The sequence below is a fragment of the Salvia hispanica genome, chromosome 4 (genome assembly GCF_023119035.1).
Source record: "Salvia hispanica cultivar TCC Black 2014 chromosome 4, UniMelb_Shisp_WGS_1.0, whole genome shotgun sequence".
NCBI lineage: Eukaryota > Viridiplantae > Streptophyta > Magnoliopsida > Lamiales > Lamiaceae > Salvia > Salvia hispanica.
In genome coordinates, this window is record NC_062968.1 from 12,848,683 (window position 1) to 12,869,758 (window position 21,076).

The 21,076-nt window shown below is 38.0% G+C and overlaps 5 protein-coding genes and 1 long non-coding RNA gene across 8 annotated transcripts; 3 read left to right on the forward strand and 3 right to left on the reverse strand.

The window, feature by feature from the left end:
- Positions 1 to 102: 102 nt before the first annotated feature.
- LOC125222340 (zinc finger CCCH domain-containing protein 38-like) lies at positions 103 to 5,106 on the forward strand. The gene is given in 5 exon segments (XM_048124870.1): positions 103 to 701; positions 1,274 to 1,690; positions 2,226 to 3,963; positions 3,965 to 4,474; positions 4,819 to 5,106. Coding segments are annotated over 4 exon segments (2,628 nt in total). The 5' UTR covers positions 103 to 701; positions 1,274 to 1,331; the 3' UTR covers positions 4,840 to 5,106.
- Positions 5,107 to 7,310: 2,204 nt separating this feature from the next.
- On the forward strand, positions 7,311 to 7,634 carry LOC125220388 (protein TRACHEARY ELEMENT DIFFERENTIATION-RELATED 6-like). The gene has a single exon (XM_048122558.1). The coding sequence runs from the start codon at positions 7,311 to 7,313 to the stop codon at positions 7,632 to 7,634; it is 324 nt and encodes a 107-aa protein (XP_047978515.1).
- Positions 7,635 to 7,761: 127 nt separating this feature from the next.
- LOC125218085 (pentatricopeptide repeat-containing protein At3g29230-like) lies at positions 7,762 to 9,796 on the reverse strand. Its single transcript, XM_048119685.1, has one exon. The coding sequence runs from the start codon at positions 9,730 to 9,732 to the stop codon at positions 7,876 to 7,878; it is 1,857 nt and encodes a 618-aa protein (XP_047975642.1). The 5' UTR covers positions 9,733 to 9,796; the 3' UTR covers positions 7,762 to 7,875.
- Positions 9,797 to 10,290: 494 nt separating this feature from the next.
- Positions 10,291 to 12,158, forward strand: LOC125223278 (pentatricopeptide repeat-containing protein At3g21470). The gene has a single exon (XM_048126356.1). It carries the CDS (start codon positions 10,563 to 10,565, stop codon positions 12,081 to 12,083), a length of 1,521 nt encoding a protein of 506 aa, XP_047982313.1. The 5' UTR covers positions 10,291 to 10,562; the 3' UTR covers positions 12,084 to 12,158.
- LOC125223279 (psbP domain-containing protein 4, chloroplastic) lies at positions 12,095 to 14,155 on the reverse strand. Of its 2 annotated transcripts, none has more exons than XM_048126357.1 (5): positions 13,797 to 14,155; positions 12,914 to 13,023; positions 12,698 to 12,809; positions 12,396 to 12,623; positions 12,095 to 12,299 (listed from the first exon to the last, which is right to left on the reverse strand). In XM_048126357.1, exons 1-5 carry the CDS (start codon positions 14,044 to 14,046, stop codon positions 12,235 to 12,237), a joined length of 765 nt encoding a protein of 254 aa, XP_047982314.1. In that variant the 5' UTR covers positions 14,047 to 14,155; the 3' UTR covers positions 12,095 to 12,234. The 2 variants fall into 2 exon arrangements, with proteins under 2 accessions (XP_047982314.1, XP_047982315.1); XM_048126358.1 differs by having other exon boundaries at positions 12,914 to 13,027; positions 13,797 to 13,939.
- A 2,987-nt stretch (positions 14,156 to 17,142) lies between these two features.
- LOC125185609 lies at positions 17,143 to 18,427 on the reverse strand. Of its 2 annotated transcripts, none has more exons than XR_007170196.1 (3): positions 18,068 to 18,427; positions 17,645 to 17,713; positions 17,143 to 17,406 (listed from the first exon to the last, which is right to left on the reverse strand). It is a non-coding gene; the product is annotated as an uncharacterized LOC125185609 (long non-coding RNA). The 2 variants fall into 2 exon arrangements; XR_007170197.1 differs by having other exon boundaries at positions 17,143 to 17,430.
- Between the last annotated feature and the right edge of the window lie 2,649 nt (positions 18,428 to 21,076).

Below are 21,076 nucleotides of genomic sequence, written 5' to 3' on the forward strand. Positions count from 1 at the left end.
TTCATAAATCAACTTTTAATTATGCATGAAATAAAAGTTTTAACATCCATTTCATTTAATCGAAAAAATAACTAAATGATGACATGTATCTCAAGTTTCGCGAGAAACTTAATAGTAAAACAGTGGGTATTACATCTGTGTTGACCGTGAACTACTTTTCTGTGGTTCCCTCCAAATTGAGCTAACAAGTGTTAGGTGCTTGTGAAGGTGTAGCTGAAAAGTTGTGAACTTTGAGCCAGATTTGGAATTAAAAGAGTATTTTGGTTGGGGATTTATCTGTTTGCCTTCAATTTCATCCATTTTCTGCATATATTGCATAATTTGGTAAACTTTTCTGATTCGGGTTCCTGAGGCACTTGATGTTAATTGGAGATAAAGATTAGGACTAATTTTGGCATGTTGCTTGGCATTAATTGGAGCATAGCATATCTGGAAAGATAGTGAATGTCACCTAATACTAAAAGTCAGAGTGGCTTTTCTTGCCGCTTATATGGAGTAGCATTTCTCAACTATTTACCTGTATCAGTATCATGGTTCGATAATCTAACTGCCTACATCTACAAGATAAAGGAAATATCTGAGGATATAACTTTTTGTGTGTTTGTTTATCTAATATTATGGCCATGTTTCAGATGAGCTTTTTTGAGATTCACATCATATAATGGGAATGCTCTCCAGTCTCTCAGACATTCCACTTGACCGTAAGTGAAAAGTTAGCATTTTTATTATCCGAGCGTCTGGGTCAGTTCTAGGCCAAAAGTTGGGTTCAGTACGCTACTCTATAGGCATATTAAATCAACTGGAATGAAGCTTTGACTTGTGCTGGGAATGATTCACCTCTAAGATATATGTAGATACATGAATGGAAGATCTCAGTATTTTTATGATTTCAATGGTGTTCTTTTTGTGGCTTGTCAGTTCATCTTTTAGATATCGTGTGAAGTGTATTTGTCCGCCCCCCCCTGCGTGCTCGCGAAGAAAAGATTGAAAAAGAAATGGCATGCATGATTAGAATTGGCTTGCATTATTCTTGTAGGAGCTTAATGAAGTCTGCTACTGTGTAATAATATTTCATTGGTAAAGTATCAATCACGCTCAGAGACCAGCGCATTTCATTTTTTATGCCAAACTCTTGTGTTTTTATGGGAAGTTTCATTTAATTGGACTTCTTCATTGAGAATATGGTTGAGTAGTATATTCCGAGAAGATAACATTTGTTAAACCTGAAATGGAGCAAGAATGCTGAGTTTTCTATATTGCTTTCTTTGCACAGATTCAGCTGCATGAACTAAGGCAAATATACTGCAAGCTTTTGTTAGCACAGGTTCTCTATGGGTGAACGTAGAAAACGCAAATCATTGTGGAGTGAGGAAGCAGAAACAAAACCTTTTACTGGAAATCATAGTGGGATAGGTAAAGACAAACATCCCAGTCATAGTGGTGAACAAAATCATGAATTTCCTGCATCTGGATCTCACGGATTGCCGAAGTTCAGGTATCATTCTGGTCACCCATCTATGGAATCAATTCATGAAGACCCAGTTGATTGGATAAATGGCAGCTATCCCAGAAGTAGCGAGAATGCATATCAAGAAAAGGAAATAGGTGTTGAAAATAGTTATTATCAGGATATGTCTCCCGAGTTCAAATAAAACCACTTACTTGAAGATAACCAAAGCCATTCTCGCAGGTACATCAGTATCTGTAATTCTAAGTTGTGTTAAGGGAAGCTTAATTCTTTACTGTGCTATCCATGTCACTTTTTTCGGTTAAGAGGTATCTGCCAATCCTATTTGGGCTGATCTCACTCTTCTGACAACTTATTTATCATGTTTTTGCTGGAATACTTTTTAATTGCAATGTTAAAAATTTTGCAGATTTATGATGAACCTTGCCTTGTTTTCGGCTTATACATAATAAGATTACGACATGTCAGTTGTTGTTTTCTGACCTCACTTCTAGTTTCTCTCAGTTTATAAGTAACTCTAAATAATCTTTCTATGCCACAACATAAGATATGATGAAATGCTATTAAGTTCTTAGACAGTGATATTTTTGGGGTATATAACAAAATAGCTTCTACCTATAGTCATAAGTTGGCATATGTGGAGTGGAGTCTTATTTTAAAACTTCTTGAAAGGAAATAGGAAATGTAGGGAATGTGGTGCATTCCTTTCGTTGATCACACAGAATGTGCATGTTTGATAGTTTTCTTATTATTGTAGGTACCAAGGAAGAGGTAGGAGTAGAAGCAGGAGCAGGAGCAGGAGTAGAGGCAGGTGTCGCAGTAGGAGCTTGAGTAGGGGCAGGGAAAGGGGAAGAACAAGGGGAGAGAACAGAAGCAGAAGCAGAAGCAGAAGTGACAGTGATGCACAGGGTTGGACAAGAAGCCGTAGCCCTTTAGGAGATTACAAACATCAAGCTTCTGGATGGAGTGACGGTAGAAGTCTACCTGAGATGTCAAATGAAGCTGATTTTGCTCCAGGAAGGGGCAGGAGAGACGATTTAAGCAAATATATTCTACCAAAGAACACTAATCACAGGGATGGTGGCCTTGGGGGAAGGGACACATCAGAGAGTCGTAGAAGTAGGGCAGATCATGGAAATGATTCTAAACAGGCTTACAGCAGAGGTGCCCGGATTGAATTAAGGAGTGATGCTTCTGATCCTTATCATGGAGAGAATGAGCAATTCCTAAACAACAGTCGCAATGTACCGTGCAGAAACTTTGTTAAGGGTAGTTGTAGGTGGGGAGACAATTGCAGATTTTCTCACCATGTTGCTTCTGATGAAATCTCTGTTGAAGGTGCTAAACGTTCCTCCTCAGATAAGGACCCTGAGCACCAACCTTATAGAAACAGGAACCCACTTTGTAAGTATTTTGCAGCAGGCAAGTGTGATCGGGATAATTGCAAATTCTTTCATGAGGATCCCAATTTCAACCGTTTAGAGGGTAGACTGGGCAAAGTCAACAATGGCCATAACTCACGTGACAATGACCGTAGCTCACATGATAAGGTGAACAAGAGGGATGGCCTGACATGGGAATCATGTAATGAGGCAGCTGGAATCTCAAATGATATCAAACCTTTTGGGGGGGATAGTTCTACTGTTATTGTTACTGAAAGCACTGTTGACAACAGTAATGCAGGACAAAACAATAGAATGAGCCACAGTTTGGGAAACGAGAAAGTAAATTGGGGGCTGCCACAACACACAAATAATTTAGTGCCTGTACATCATGCAGGAAATGGCAGTTATGGTGGAGATGTAGGTACTACTGAATCTGCTATCGAGGAAAATATACTGGCCAAACAGGATGTTCTTGTGTTTCATGGTTCACAGTTGCAAAATCCGGATGGAAATACGAACAAATTGCAGGTAGATCAAAGGTTTCCCTTGAATGCCTGGCAGCAGAATGTTTCTCCAGTTTCACATATTCAGCATCAGAACCATGGAGTAGTAGAATTAGAAAACAGTGTGGTAAGTTCATTCCACTCTGACGTTACTAATGAGGTGAAAGACTCCAGAAATGCCACTTTTGAAGCTTTTATTTCTGCACAAAACTTGCATCAAAATGGCAAAAGTGTACTTCTTGGGAGTTCATCTATTTCCACGGAAGCTGGTAGCAAAGATATGCCAGCCTTGAATGGGGCTGAGATTCACCATGTTGCTAATTTGAATTTGTCTCAGATTCAGAAACTTCAAAATGCTATCCAAATGGCTGGAATGTCAGAGACAAACACCATGTTGTCTTATCCGAATTCTGTAATCAGTGAGCAGTCTGCTCAATATACAAACACTCTTCCTTCTACTTCTCTACAGCAAGTTCCTCCTGTCCCAAATCAAAGATTTGAGAATCAACATTCTACAAAAAATCCAATTGAAGAAGTCTCCAATTCTTTAGGGATGGTGCTTTCTACGTCTAATGCCTCTGGCCACGTTCCACTTGACTGCACAGAAATGCAAATCAATCAAGTTACAGTTTCTCATGATCCAATCAGTTCCGAGGAGAATGGAAGAAATAGTAATGAGCATGAAGAAGGCACTAAAATGCCAGACAGATAATACAGTAATAGATCATTCTGGAAGGTCACCAGAACAGCAAGAGATGGCACATAAAAATGCAGAATGTGATGAAGTCAAAGGTGGCATGGGCGAGCAAAGTAAGGGAGTTCAAGTCAGTAAGCAATCTGAAACTTTAGACGGTCATGGTAAAGCTGACGAGGGTATTGGTAACAAGGATGATAAAGGGGCACGCCTGTTTAAAAATTCTCTGATAGAGTTTGTGAAGGATAAACTGAAGCCTAAATGGAAGGAAGGGCGAATGAGCAGAGACGTTCACAAAAATATTGTAAAAAAAGTGGTGGACAAAATTACAAGCTCTATTCAAACCGATCACATTCCAAAGACGCAAGAGAAAGTTGAGCAGTATCTCTCGTTTTCTGAACCCAAAATCACGAAACTTGTACAGGTAAACTGTGTTATCCAATCAGTTCTAGTCGAGTCCTCTAGTTTGTCAAATGATTTCCTTGATACTTTTGTGCAGTGGTTGTACCTAATCTTCTTTTCCTCTGATATTGGCACAATCAGCTCGTAATCTCGGCCTCCAAATCCCAGTCTTATTACTTCTTCCAGCTGAATTATTGAACTTGAGTTTTGTGCGAAAATTGAGTTTATGCAACATTTTATTCTTTTCCATCATGCTGACCTTGAGATCTCTTGTATTCCGTTGCTCATTTGTCATCATATTTTTGTTTGTGATCGAGTAGTAGTTTTGACTCCTAACTCTAACACAAACTCGTGTTCTCTCTACAGGCTTACGTGGACCGTGTCTAAAGACAGATTCTTGAATCACTTTTTTACCCTGATCTGTTTTTAGACCTTAGATTGGCGGCACTATGATGAAGTGTTCCATTATGCAGTTGTGCATTGCATTTAAGTTACTTTTAGTTTAGTTTGTTAAGATTGTTATTATTTTCTTAGAACTTTTTTGGATGTGTATTGGAACTGCACAGCCCTTTCTGAGAAACATTTTTGGAACTCTTTGTGTTGTTTAAGCATAATAGAACACCTTTTTTGCTCCTTTGGCTGCTTGAAAAGGCATATTTATGGACTTAAGCGAGCTTCAAGTTGATTGGACCTTTGTCAAGTTCATCGGATTTGAATACTGGCCTATCAAAAGTCGTGTGTAAATGGAAATGTAGAAAGTAAATGGAAATGTGGTGTTCTTGTTACTCTACATTGATTACATCCTATTGATTAGCAACGACAAGAAGACTCGTCATTGAGTTCGAGACGAAGGATTTCAGAGAAGCTAGGCACATCCTTGGGATTAAGGTCATTTGAGATTGTGGAAAATGATGTTGTGCTTATCTCGGAAATTCTACATCACTATAGTGCTGAAACGTTTTAGCATGGAAAAATTCAAGAAAGGTTATTACCCCTTCATCATTGAATTATTTATAGATGTGTCCAAGTCATATCTAGATAAAGAAGAAATTATAGCAGTTTAAATTCTCTAGATCTGATATTTGCTTTGTTGAAAACTGTTGTGAAGAACATTCTTAAGTACCTAAAAAGGACTAAGGGGTATATGTTGGTATATCAGCTAGACGAGTTGTGTTTGACACGAGTTGTGCTTGATATATCGATTATGATTTTTCAAACTGATCGAGATTTAAGGAAATCTACATCTGACTATATTTCCTTCATCAGGGGGAATCGTTACATGGAAGAGTGTGAAACCGAAATACATCACGGACTCCACCATGGAATCTGAATATGTAGTTGCATTTTAAGCCGCTAAGGAATCTGTATGGCTTAGAAACGTCCTATTGGAGCTAGACGTGATTCTGAGTGTGTCCAAGGACCAAGAGTATTACTAACATTGCATTTTGATCACTCGTTTTGGAAAAATGATACTCACTCATCTCAACTAAGTTGAGTCAAAACTTTTAAGCACTGATATTAAGAAATTGTGATGAAAAATAGAAGTGATTGAATGTTTTGTTTTTGTCAAAAAAAGAAATGATTCAACTTAGTTAGGACATCCCAAAATAGAATACAACTCAACTTAGTTGGAACGGACAGAGTAATGAATAATTAAAGTGGGAAGAGAATAAAGTAATAGAGATAATATTGACATTTTTTTATCCTGGCTTGGATGTAATACCGTAGCATCAATATATATTGTACCAATCATCTCTGGATGTAATACCGTAGCATCAATATATATTGTACCGATTATCTCTTAGAATTTATTCATTTTATACACTTTTAGATTCATACATTCTTTTTTGTGTTTTAACATTCGGAGATCTACTTGATCTCTTCTCTGTCTTAGAGAAAATTTACTTACGTTAAAAATGAGAGAATTACATTTTGAGTCTTTGGACATTGTACTAATTTTATCCGCGATGTCTATCTTTAAAATATCACCGACATCCATGGTTATTGATATAATATTGCAATCCCCGATCATTAATACTATAATATTGCTTGAAGAACTTTTGTATTTTTCTGGATCAAAACACCATTCATGCTATAAGAGTTATTTATGTCTTCTTTTTTAGAGAGAGAACCGTCATTTTGGTTTGTTCATTTTTCTTCAAGTATGCATCGTGCCAAACATTATTTGTCACATACTTCGACGTCTTCTCTTGAAAAATACAACATAAATGAATGAACTAAGTATTTATAGTCGAAGTGACGGTTCTATTTTTCATGAAATATATACATAAATAAATAGCTCTCATAGCTTGAGAGTATTTCGTAAAGTATCTTAAAAGTGCAAAAGTCCTTCCAACATTACTATATCTATATACATAGATATGTGACCTTATTTTTAAAAATAGAGGCCAGAGATGATATTAGTGCAATCTCTATGAACCAATAATATAATTCTCCCTATTAAAATTATGGTTATATATTGAAACCAAAAATAAATATAAAAACAAAAACAAAAATGTGGTAGCATGTCCCCAACGTTATACAATGACAGCAAATTCGGGTGGTAGGTAACACCTCAAAAATGTTACGTATAATCCTATGTAATATTTTCTGACAAGATTTACATAAATTGTTTGCAGAAAGAAATCCCATAATTAATGTAAACTTGTGAATGAAGGAGTGTTTTCCACTGCAATCAACACCACATCTTAACATAGGAGCCAAGTCTCTCAACCCTTAAAAGCAAGTACTACAAAACATGATATGCATTCATCAGTCATCACAATATAAATAGAGGCACAGCCATATCTCCCTTCATCAACATTCTCAAACAAACTCAAATCATCGTAATTTGAAAAATGGCTGTTCATACCGTCTACATCGTGTTCGTTGTCTCATTCGGGTGGTTCTTCTTCCTGGCCTTCTGCCTACTAGCAATGTGGTACTTGTTGAGTAGGAGGAAGGAGAAGAAGATGCAGGAGGCTGAAGTCATACGCCGCGACGAGCATGTGAGGGTGAAGGATGATATTATGAAGGGGCCTATGGGAGCAGAGACCATAGCTCTATCCATTGAAAAAGACGAGAGTATTGAGGAAGATTTCATCAAGAAGGAGAAGGAATTGAAAGGCAAACATATGCATTATGCTGATATTGAGAAAGGAGCTTCTTCTGCTTCCAACTGATTTTCTGCTTATTCATGTATGGTGAAATAATTAATGTTATTTGTAATAAATTTTCTGCTTTTTTCAAATGTATTTTGTATATTATCCATTTATTCTACGCATGTAAAGGGTTCTGAAACCCGTGAACTGACCTGAATAACCCGCTAAATTTAGAGGGTTGGGGTTAATAATGAAACGTTCGAACATAACTGTCAGTTGGTACAAGTTTCGGTTACATGAAATTAACATGACACGATTTAATCTACGTTGACACCAAATGTAGTAGGTGATCTCCTCCGCCAAATAGAGGCTTCATTTGTCTATTTAAACTCCTCAAAGCTTTATAAACCTCCTTTCTCTTTGGGTGGCTGGTATCTTTAGCAACAAATTCATGAACACTTTCTCCCACATGAATCGAGCTGCAGCCCGTAACTATCCCCCTCCCCTGTTCTCGAGCAGCCACTCGAAAAATCGAGGCCTCGTGCCACTGCCCAGCAGAAGAGCTCAAGTCTGTGATCAGCTTCAGATAATTGGAATTATTAGGTTCTTGTTCCAAAATCTTTCTTTTCAACAACTCCATCAAATCCCTATTTCCGTGGAGTTTACAAGCAGATAACAGAGTTGCCCAAATCACTGAATTAGCCTCCAAATGCATACTCTCTGTAAACCTAATGGCTTCCTCTATCTTCCCTGCTCGAGCAAGAACGCCCACCATGCATCCGTAGTGCTCAATCCGCGCCTCAATCCCAAATTCTTGCACCATTCGCTTGAACAATGCCTTCCCCTCCTCGAGCAGCCCTCCGTGGGTACAGGCTGAGAGCACCGCAATGAAGATCACATCATCGGGCTCCTGGCCTTCCGCACACATGGTGCCAAAGAGGTCTAGGGCTTCCCTGCAACGGCCATTTACTGCAAGCCCCGAGATCATTGTGGTCCAGGTGATGATGCATCTCCGGGGCATCTTGTGGAAGATGATTTCCGCGCTTTCTAGATCCCCACACTTGGCGAACATGTCTATCAAGGCATTTCCTAGGGGAAGCGAGAGCTCGAATTTGTTCTTCCTCATGTATGATTCGATCCATCTCCCATGTTCAAGCGAATTCAAGTGCGTGCAGGCGGACAGGATGCTGATCAGCGTCGTCTGATCGGGCCTGCATCCTCCATCGACCAGCATTTCTTGAAAAACAGATAAAGCCTCGTCAAAAGTGTTGTTGCTAACGCAGCCAGCGATCATAGCATTCCACGAGATCACATTCTTCGATGGCATTTGGTCGAATACCGTTCTTGCAGAGGCAATGTCACCATTCGTCGCATAGCCCGAGACCATTGTCGTCCAAGAAGCTATGCTTCTCTCCGGCATCTGATCAAACAACTCCCTCGCGCTCCCCAACTCGCCTAGCTTGATGTAGCCCGAGATCATCGTGTTCCAAGACACGCTATTCCTCTCGGGCATTCGCTGGAAAACCTCATCAGCCAGCTCCATCCTGCCTCCCTTCACGAGCCCCGAAACAACGGTGTTCCACGACACCAAGTTCTTCCCCGGCATCGCCTCGAATAGCCTCATCGCGCAAGCTACCTCCCCGCAGCTCATGTACGCCCTGATCATCGTGTTCCACGAGACAGCATCTCTCTCAGACATTTCATCGAACACCTTCACGACCACACCCAAATCCGCCGCGCACTTACTGTAGAAATCCAGGAGATTGTTCATCACAAACACGCTACACGAATATCCGATCTTCAAAACATGACCGTGCACCGTCTCGCCGCATCGTAGCTTCTGAAATGACGCGAAGCAACTAAGCAGAAATGTGAAAGTGAAACTGTTTGCCAAAATGCCCGACTCTCGCATTCTGTTGTAAGCGACGGCTGCGATTTTGTGGGACTTTCCGATCGAGCACTTGATCAATGTATTGTGAGAGATGAGATTTGGAGTCGGCAAATCATTGAACAGTTTTAGAGCGTGATCGAACGAGATCAAGTCCGAGGAAAGTGGCATGAGCTTGACTGCTAAAAAGTTGCTATGTTTTAAGCCGTTGATGAGAATTTGAAGATGGGTCTGTTTCAATTGGTTGACTGTTTTGCATTTCTGCAATATAATTCCCAGATGATGCTCCATTGATTTTCATGGGTGGTGAAACAGCTCAATTAGGTTGCAGGAGAAGAGTATCAAATCTATATGTGTTCTATTTGAGAAATTGTGGATTTTTGATTTTTCATCTTTTTTCTCTTGTTTATTATTATTATTATTATTATTATTATTATTATTATTATTATTATTATTATTATTTCATTTTTTACTCCCTCTGTCCCCGATTAGCCCCGATTAAGAGTCACACTTTTCCAATTCGGTCCGTCCCCAGTTAAGAGTCACACTTCATTTTTACAATAAATAGTAAGTTGGTCTCACATTCCACTAACTCAATTCACTCACATTTTATTATAAAACCAATATAAAAAAATGGATCCCACATTCCACTAACTTTTTCAACCAACTTTTCTTTACATTTCTTAAAATCCGTACCCGGTCAAATTGTGACTCTAATCGGGGACGGAGGGAATATCTTTTTTCTCTTGTTTATTATTATTATTATTATTATTATTATTATTATTATTATTATTATTATTTCTCTTCCACTATTTGTAATTTACCAAATTACCCACTATAAATTTTAACCTAATTTATAAAAAATCAGCCTTCTCTGTAAATGCAAGGGATTTCTGTCTTCACGGCAGAAAAGGGTCTAGGGTTTTGCCGTCAAGCTCGGACTTTTCCGGCGGCGGGCGGAGTAGTGTTTGTAGGAGTTGTGGTGGAAGCTGTTGTTATTAGCTTTCCATAATGAATGAAAGCATATTCTCCACTTCACTCCATTCTTTAAAGCTGTATGTTTGAATGAATTTCATCATAATTATAATTGGGGGCAAAGACGAAAGCCAACACTGCTCTCGATGAGGCCAAACGCCGGTTGGTTTGATTCCATAAAAAACTGCATCAACCACGGAAAACCTAAAGCCGCAATCTTGACGTACATCCGAATGCGCCGCTGCTGCGGAGGCATTGTGATCCCAGCCGCCCCTTTAGTCCTCAAAGCCTGCGCTTCACTTTCTCTGCTTAATTTCGGGAAACTTGTGCATTCTGAAATCATCAAGTCGGGAATCGAAAGCAATGTGATAGTGGGGACATCGTTGATCGACATGTACGGTAAATGTCGCGACATAGCGAGTGCGCGCCAACAGTTCGACGAAATGCCTGATAGAAATTTAGTCTCTTGGAATACGATGATTGGAGGGTACATGTGGAATGGATACACGGGAGCTGCGTCGGCCTTGTTTGCGATGATGACGGAGAGGACGTCAGTCACTTGGAACACCATGATCACTGGGTACGCCAGAAATGGGGATATGGCTACGGCTAGGTTAGTTTTTGATGCTGTGCCCGAGGGTTTGAAGACTGTGGTGACGTGGACTTCGATGGTCAGCGTGTACGCCAGCAATGGGAATATGGAGGCGGCGAGGGAGGTGTTCGAGAAGATGGGAGTGGGGAATTTCTACGTGTGGTCGGTTATGATAAAAGGCTACTTCAAGAGAGGTGATGCGGTGAAGGCGAGAGAGATTTTTGATGGGATGAGTTTGAGGAATTTGGTGATCTGGAATTCGTTGATTTCTGGATATGCACAGAATGGGATGTATAGTGAAGTGATGGATGCTTTTACGAGGATGCAAGAAGATGGTTTTGAACCAAACGAGGTCACGGTTGTAAGTGTTCTTTCAGCTTGTGCTCAAGCAGGGATGTTGGATGTTGGCAGAGAGATTCATGAGAGGCTTCTTAACAGCAGGATTGAGTTGAACGAGTTCGTTGTTAACTCATTGGTCGACATGTATGCAAAATGTGGAGATCTAGGAACCGCTAGGCTGATCTTTGAGGAGGCGTTGGAAAAGAGCTCTACAACTTGGAATAGTTTGATAACTGGATTGGCCGTTCATGGCCGATGCAGGGAGGTCATCGAGCTCTTTACCAGAATGGAAGAGTCAAGCATGAGACTCGATGAGATCACATTCCTCTCTGTTCTTTCTGGGTGCGCGCATGGAGGTTTAGTCAAAGAGGGGTTGGAGTCATTTTCGAAGATGGAGAGATACGGAGTGAAACGCAGTGTGAAGCATTATGGGTGTCTCGTTGATCTTCTGGGACGAGCAGGGAGGCTTGAGGATGCGTTAAATCTAGTGAAGGGGATGCCCATGGAGCCAAGTGATGCGATCCTTGGGTCGCTGCTGGGGGCATGTAGAACCCACTCTGATACCTATATGACAGCAAAGGTGTTGGAGTTCATAAATGAGCATTCTCATCACTATAGGCTTCTGTCGAATATCTATGCAGCTTCTGAAAGATGGGAGATGGCTGAGATAATGCGTGTCGCCTTTTCAGCTACAGATTGCGAGAAAATAACCGGATACAGTGTGCTCGCGGCTTAAGGCATTCGACATCAAGAATCTCTGTTTTATCATTCAACATCAAGAATTCCAATGCTAGAAAACATACTCACAAAAGCAATTCTCAAGTATTCATTAGGCTTTCTTGAATAATAGATGTTGGAGGTTTGTGTCGATTACATGAGTTTCTGCATTAGACGACCCTAAATGAGTCGGCTATCCTCTTCAAGTCCTTGTAATGTTTCTTCCATTGGAGTCCTGACAAGTGAGAACCAGATTTCTGTAAAAATCAGTTATTTGGAGAAGCCACATTTTGCAGTTTGAGGTTTGAAGTGAAGGCAACAAATGATTTACCATTTCCTGTCACGTTGAACAGATAGAGGCGGTTTCCTGCTGCCGTTGCTGTGATTATAACATGAGGTGGCTCCAACTCGAACTGGTAATACGTTCTTCCCTCGTGTTCTGCAACTTGAGAGCTCAAAACCTTTCCTTCGACATTCTCACCGATCACCTCTGGCCCGAATGCACTTATGACCTTCTCTGGCGTTCCTATTCGATCTATTGTGGCGTTATCACCAAGATCTGCAAAATATGGTGAGATGATGATCAGGGCATCGTTTTTGCTTATGGCATCACATCTGATTTACGTGACTAACCATCTGCAAATCTCAGGACAGGCGCGACAATGACAAAAAGGCGTCCCTCTTTGGGGCTGGCGAACCTCAGGTCAATCTCCGTTCCTCCTAAATCAGCAATCGACACAGGAACCTGTTGGGCCAGACATAAGAGATTCTCGGAAGAATGTATAAGGGATAACATGAAAGAATCTCAGGATGGAACATTTGAAGGTCACTTGAGGCATTGATGCTTACCTCATTCCATTCGGCAGGCGCAGGCACGGAGAATTTATACGGTATAATGGGACTCCAGCCGACGCCATGGCCGCCAGACTTATCCTCTGGTCTTTGGTAAGTTCTCCAACCTGTCTGAGAATTTTCTACATCTTAAGATTACATTCATTTCACATGCAAAGGCGTGAATGTTTAATCCTCATTAGCCACATATTTCAGCATAAACAAGTCTGATATATTGTTGCTTTTGAAGTCATTACTTTCTGACATGCTAAATAAATTAAAACTTATAACTGAGTGTTCGATGGATCAGATGATTTCAAAATTAATCAGTCCATCAAAGTAAATGATAGATAAACCTATACTCCCTCCGTTTCCTCAAAAATTAGAACTTTGCAAACGGCACGGATTTTAACGTAAAATTGGTAAAGTAAAAGGAAGCAAGAGAAAAAGTAGTGAAATTAGTGTCAGTGGATTGTGTGACACATTTCCTAAAATAGAAAGTTTATATTTTTAGGAAACAGAGGGATTATTAAATTTTTAATTCTCTTAGTGGTTGTTCGGATTGTTAGACAAAATAATTCGACAAGATTATCATGTGATGTAGTTTAGGATTGAGTTACGAGATTCAATCACATGAAACAAACACAATACATGTTTAATCCCTAAATATAATCTTTCAAACCGAAAATACCTCTAGTATATTGTGTGTATAACGAAGCTACATAACCATGTTTTCACTACTGTCAGACACACAATTCCAAGAGAGAGCATTAAGATTCAAGACTAAGTAACTAAGTTTCCCATCATGCAAAAAGATTCAAATCTCTCTCTCTCTCACACACACACACAAAAACACAAAGACAATGACAAAGGCATGTAGGAGTACTATTAAGTGAGTAACCTTGTTCATCAGGTTCGGAGAGGCCAGGGATTCTCCCAGCCAGAAGACCCTGTTTAACAACTGCTAATCCATCTCCAGGAAATCCAAACGCTGCTGCAGATGAAAGTAGAGCAATCCCAGATGCTATAGCTTCCCTTCGATTAATCACACCTCCAAATTCAACATTTTGAGTTTTGGAGTGAAGTTTTTCTTGAGATGGAGGGCAATTCCTCCAAGAAAGGCTTGAAACAGTTTGCATAATTGTGCCCATTCCAATCTCTACGCCAAATAAAGGTAGAGACAGATCAATATTTTTAACTCTTCTCCTCAATGTATGAATTTAGTTAGTCTACGAAAACTGTTTTTTTTTTGTGAAGAATGGATGGTGGTTGAGCGATCTTTATTTATCTCTTGTCGTTTACTTCGTGGGTTTTCATGAGCCATAAGTTAATGGCTGATTCTAGCATTTTTCAGAAATTTCTAAATCACTAAAACAGGCTCAGGATGAGTTTGGTCTTATTCAAATAAATCAAATTAATAACTCTGGATAGCTCTGAAGCCCAATATCTAGAAGTAAGCCCATTTCGGAGCTCAAATTGGAAAACGATGTAACGGTGCTGTTGTAACTCGTAAATTACTACTAGTACTATGAAATAAGGCGCGCTAAAATTATGCTCACTCCTAGACTTTTGAAAAATTACACTAAAAATAATAAATTTTCATATCTCCCTCTTCTTTTGAGCAAAATCAAAATAAAAAATAGGTAAGTGGTAAACGCCGTCATGTGCTTATGTTTTTCTCATTCAAATTTTGGGAAATTTTCAATATGCTTATGGTCTAATTAGATCATCCAACTTTTTTACTAGGAAATGTGTCCATCACGGGCAATTATTAGAAAACTATGGGCTACGGGAAAGTCTTTGGAAGAGAGGGATACAAATATGTTGGGTATGATCTAATTCTCCTTACCATATTCATATATATAGGTCTTCTCCTACCAAACTTGCTACTTAATGAAATCGAATGCATTTTAATTTCTTCCCATTAAATAGAAAATAAGGATTATAGAATATAAAACAATACAAACAAGCTTTCAAATATCTGTCGGTTTATCCTTTTTTTGTTCTTACCAAACAAACATGTATCTGAAAAGTAATTGTATATTTTTTTTAATCATACTCAAAATGACACAATTCTAAATAAAGAAAAAAATATCATTCTTCCATACTTTATTCTCTTTTGATTTAGTGCTCTAAATAGTTAGAATACAAATGATACAATCATGAAATGCTAGAGATAAACGTGAAATATTTTGAAAGATTCGAATAAAATTGATAAAATCACTAACAGACTTTATTAATAGCTAGAACATTACAGAAATTCATCAAATTCATTTCAAATTAATGTGCAGTCAACGATCCTAACAAGAAGAACTTTCCATTTTCTGCAATAACGATTTCCATATTAGAAATGATCAGATTCATAAAATGCATATACCTCATTAATCAAGCGAGCTAGAAAGATTCAAACACACACGTAACACAACAAAGACATATGATGGCAGAAGGAAAAAAAAGTATGTACCCCAAGAATTCTCGAAGCTTCCTCTGGTGTATGATTTTTCATTACATTTATAGCTGCCTTCTGTTACATCAAGAAAAAGCATAAATCGATAAAAGTGTAGTATTATACTTATAATATCAAAAATGTTAAGTAATAAAAAAATTTGGACACACACCTTGCCTTGCTCGTTTCTTTTTCTCAACCATGTTGCCTATTGTTACACATACTCACACTCACTTCATCCTGATTAATTATGGCCAACAATAATTTTTAGCAAAAAACTGGAGAAAATTTTGTTTCTTTAGTATCTAATTCAATGCTGAAAAGAATGATTTTAATTTTAAGTATCGAAAACAAACAGAGAATCGATAACACAACTATGAAAATTTTCAATTGAAAAAACTAAAACACGGTATTTTAGGTTCTTCAATGAAATTATTCTCCCCAGCATTGAATGGAATGCTTCAAAATGCGTTTTCGGATTTCTTATGTTGCAAACTTAATTAGTTGAGAGGTTGGCCAAAAAAGAGGTCGGAGTGAGTCAGTGAGTGAATGTAATGTGATGGTAGGGGTGTGATCTGTTGCTAACTTTTCTTAAGTTGCTAACTTGCTAACTCATTAATGCAACGCATTAAAAATGTCAACATAAACTTAAGTTGATATTTTAATACATTATGTTGACATTGATATTTAAATGTCAACACAGTTTATTAAAATGTCAACACAAATATGTATTGACAATTTAATGTGATCATGTTAATATTTTTAATATACTATGTTGATGAGTTAGCAAGTTAGTAATTTAACGCGCCCTTATGATGGTATTACTTGGACTGCTTGAATTTATAGATAAATTGCATTTAGGTCATCATATATATCGAAACGTGTAACATAATACTAATAGATGTAAGCATAAATAGATGAAATTATAATTTTTTCGTTAGAATACTAATAAAATTACTTTTAGTTTGATAAGAATATATGATAAGTAAAAGAATAATTTAAATTAAAAAAATTATACAAAATTTAAATTTTTTGAGACAAAAATTGGGTGACAAACTTAAAGGAAAAGCATAACATCTACCTTGGGAGGACGAAATAAATATATATTTAATGCATACTAGTGAAATAAATCTTCGCTCAAGAGTTGCATTGAGGAAAAATCTAGTGTTGCATAAAATTGGTGAAAGAAAATTGATTCCCATAATCTGAGATTAAGTCATCACGTGAAAAAACATTATTTTATCAAAAAATATGATAATAAATGGTTTCATATTTGTTTATTACTATCATTACTCATTAGTTATTAATTTATCTCCAATTAAGCTATTTAAATAACCTGATTTAAGTCATCAATAAAATGAATCATCTATTTTGGTTGGAGAAAGTCATTCCTAGTGATTTTAGATTACACCTAATATAAGTGACTCTCTCCATTCCACAAAGATCTCGCACTCACGTAACTACACGAACACTACAAAAAAAGTTACGGATAAAGACGCTTTTTAATTCAATTAAGGACGCTATTTTGCGTTGTTAAATATATCACCTACACGAACACTAAAAAAAAACGTCTCTATGTTGCACTTAGAGACGCAAAAAAAAGTGTCCCAAAATACAACTTTGAGACACAATATATTCAAATCGGGCTACGAGAAGAGTTCTAGCAGCCACAACTTAGAGATGCTACAAAAACATCTCGGTTTTCAAACATTGCATGTCATATTAAAGCAAATGTAAATTCCAACAAATCTACTAATATTTTAAAAAAAATTAATTTCAAAAAATTTGAGGAATCTGACAATAAAAGAGAAAACTATGGGATTGATAAGATATAAACTAACTAAACACAGTAAATATTTACGAATCTACAACTAAGTCTAGCCAGGAATTTGTTGAATTCATTCCATAAACAAGCCTCAATTATGAACAAGCTCCAATCCTTCCTTCCATCCACACGAGCCATAGTGGGACTGTTGTTGGCAAATTTATCATCTACTCATATCTTGTTCATTCTCAGTCTCATTAACTCCATCTCTTTCATTTCCAAATCTTTGATCAAACTTATCTGCAAAGGACTTAACACATCAGCCTGCAAATAGAAAGAACTGCTTAAATTCTCTAATGCAAAAAAAGGACTAATGTAACTAGGAAATAGTAATTATCCCAGTCTCAAAACAAAGAAATCAATCTGTAACAGAAAATTAGACAGGACATGTATTTCCATAAGCATCTGCATTTTCAAATTCAAAAAGAATTGAAACTAGAGCTACAAAATCTCTCAGTTGACCTTGCTTAGTGCTTACCCACGAGCTCATTCCTCTATTAGTCAATCCATGCCTCGTAGTGAAGAGGTTTGTCATTTTAATCCCTATCTGCAAGATATGTGATGAGACATGACAGAGAGAGAGAGAGGCTGTAAATTCCATTGAAAACCAAAGTGTTGCTAAGTTTAAGGCTATTGTTTTAAACTCTTCAGAATGAATGTACTTGATTATGCCATCAACAATCCAATCTGAATAATGTGCAAACAATTCAGTAACTAGAAACAAAACCTTCACAGCTGCACAATTATGCACCATAGTAGCATCCATAATAGGTTTAACGATATCCTAAAAGTTGTCATTACCAATAAAATAAGTGCACATAGTAGCATCATGCTCAATAGGTTTAAGATATCTTAAGTGGGCATAATCGTGCAGCTGTGGAGGAAGCTACTAATGACTCACTCTTCAGTTAATGCAGCTAGTTGCTTTGCTGTTGGATCAGCTGACAAGCGTACTTGTTTATTCAAGGAAAGATTGGCAAGCTCATCAACTTTCTCAGTCATGGTTGCTGAGAATAACATGCTCTGTCTCCTTTTAGAATATAACTTTACCTGAATGGCAGTAACAAGTAATCAAGTGGTCTATAACATAAGTTCAGAACAGAAATGCAAATTCTGTATAATACTGTAATAAACTTTTGAATTGGCCAGCCCATAAAAGAATATACCAATGTTTAACAGAAACGAGCAGCATAAAGAAACAAGGATGAAAATAACTTTAAGAAAAGCCCCTGTTTTGTGTGCATATCCCCCTTTGGCAGCTTCTGCCAGAACAGTATACCTTGAAGCAGTTTATGATGTTAATATGCAAGTTATAATTACATAAACTTGAATATAAAAAGTGGTAATCAAACAATTTAAGCATCATATCGAATTAATGAAAGTATTCCAAAAAAAATTGATAATATTTTCATATAAAAGTATGCCCTAGATAAAATTGACATATTTTATACGTTTTGAACTGATAGAAGATGCGAGGAGGAGAAATCAGCAGAGTTGATATATAATGTGCTAACCAAAAAACTAAAAATAACATAAAAAAGAAGAAGAAACTGGAGAGTGATACGTGAAAAGGAGTGATGAAGAAGAAGAGAGGGAAGATTGAGGCGAGCTGGAGACGAATTAAGGATCAAGTTAGAAGTAGTTAAGTGATTAAGAAGATTGATTAGTTGAGAATTAGATAACTGAGCTGTCATTTAGTTAGCTAATTAGTTAGCTGAGCTGGCAAGAGTACCCAATAAATAGGGAATGTAAACGCATTGACCGATTATGCTTAATGAAATGAAATCTATCCTTCTCTCTGTTATCTCTCTATCTATCTCTCTATGATGTAACCGCCGGTGAGCTTCACCGGCCAGGCTCCGGTGCCTTCTTCGGTGGCTGTTGAGACCCCAGCCGCCCTAGTCCGTACCAGAGAGAAAAAAGAACTGAACCTGATTTGCAGAATTGAACCGGATTTTTATCATAAACCGAAATCAATTATAAGCACGGAACAGCAGCAAATTGTTATCATTCATTGAAATCAATCAAGCAGAATATCAGATCGAGCTCAAGATTTTCGGAATTGAATTTGATTCATTACAATCATGAAGTGAATCGATCATCTTAACATTGATACTGACAAACACAACAACAAACGATCTCAACACACCAATCTAATCACGAATCAGAGAGAAATTTCACATCTTTCTCCATAAGCTCAGTGAAGAAGCGTTCTGCCTGAGTGGCTGAGCACGGTAGTGTGCGATTCATTGTTGTGTGCGAACAATTGGTGATAAGCTCCAATTGTATGAATTTGATGGCGACTGTGCTCCAGCGAGGCGGCGCGTGTTAGGATTTGTTATTCAGTTAATAAAAAGTCCTATTCTTTAGAATAGTCAGCATATTTGATTTTATTGTTACCATCTTTTTAGCTACTGTTATTTCAATTTGAGTCGTTGTAATGCTATTATAAATAGCCACTTTGCACTTCAATAAATTATTCATTCCCTCAGATTTAATATCATTTTGTGAGAGCTAATATTCCTACATTCTGGTATCCAGAGCCCCCACTGGGATCTGAGAAAAGAAAGCAGCAGCTTTAGAGTGAGTCACAAGAAAAAAAAATGAGTGAAGAGAAAAACTTTATGCAGCCCGCCATACCATGATTCGATGGTCATTATGATCATTGGAGCATGTTGATGGAAAAACTTTTGAGATCTAAAGGTTATTGGAGTCAAATTGAGATTGGTTATGAAGAACCAAATGCAGGAGCATCGTTGAGTGATGCTGATTGGAAGAAACTGGAGGAATTGAGGACCACGGACCTCAAAGTAAAGAATTACCTGTTCCGTGCGATTGACAGGACAATTCTTGAGCAAATTCTGGAGAAAGGCACCTCGAAGCAGATATGGGATTCCATGAAAAAGAAATTCGAAGGAAATGCTAGGGTGAAGCGTGCAGCCCTACAAGCGCTGAGAAGAGACTTCGAGATTCTGGAGATGAAAGTAGGTGAAACCATCACTAACTATTTTGCACGGGTCATGATTGTTGCTAACCAGATGAGGAGTTATGGTGAGCAGATGAGCGAAAACACCATCGTCGAGAAGATTCTTAGGACTTTGACCGAGAAATTCAACTATATAGTTGTCTCGATCGAAGAATATAAGGATATTGATTCACTCACAATTGATGAACTGCAAAGTTCACTGATTGTGTATGAACAAAAGTTTCACCGGAGTCATGGAGAAGAGCAGGCACTCAAGTAACACATGAAGAAAGGAATGGTGGGGAGGTCGTGGGAGAGCTGTGTTAAGAGGAGGAAGAGGCAGAGGAAGAAGTCCCCAATTCTACAACAAAGCCACTGTTGAGTGTTACAAATGCCATCAGCTTGGACACTATCAATATGAGTGTCCAATGTTGCAAAAGTAGGCCAATTATGCGGAGATAAATGACACTGAAGAAATGCTTCTCATGGCTTATGTAGAGTTGCATAAAGCAAGTCGAAATGATGTATGGTTCCTCGACTCAGGTTGCAGCAATCATATGTGTGGAGATCGATCAATGTTTTGTGAGCTGGATGAAGATTTCAAGCAGATGGTTAATCTCGGAAACAATATGAAGATGAGTGTAGCTGGGAAGGGCTATGTGAGATTGTGTCTCAATGGTGTCACTCACATAATAAGCGGAGTGTTTTATGTGCCAGAGTTGAAGAATCATCTTCTAAGTGTTGGGCAGCTGCAGGAGAAAGGGTTAGCCATTCTAATTCACTCAAATGAATGCAAAATATACCATCCATCAAGAGGTTTGATCATTCAAACCAAAATGACTGCAAATAGAATGTTTGTTTTGCTATCTGAAGTTACTAATAAGCAAATGAAAGAGGAAGTGTGTCTTCAAGCAACAACAAAAAATCTAGCTCAGTTATGGCATC

Coding starts and splice junctions, on each gene's coding strand:
- LOC125223279 (XM_048126357.1), bottom strand. CDS start 14,046: ATGGGCACAATTATGCAAACTGTTTCAAGCCTTTCTTGGAGGAATTGC. Junction 13,024..13,796: donor CTCCGAACCTGATGAACAAG/GTTACTCACTTA, acceptor ATTCTCAGACAG/GTTGGAGAACTTACCAAAGA. Junction 12,300..12,395: donor GTTCAACGTGACAGGAAATG/GTAAATCATTTG, acceptor CTCACTTGTCAG/GACTCCAATGGAAGAAACAT.
- LOC125220388 (XM_048122558.1), top strand. CDS start 7,311: ATGGCTGTTCATACCGTCTACATCGTGTTCGTTGTCTCATTCGGGTGG.
- LOC125223278 (XM_048126356.1), top strand. CDS start 10,563: ATGAGGCCAAACGCCGGTTGGTTTGATTCCATAAAAAACTGCATCAAC.
- LOC125218085 (XM_048119685.1), bottom strand. CDS start 9,732: ATGGAGCATCATCTGGGAATTATATTGCAGAAATGCAAAACAGTCAAC.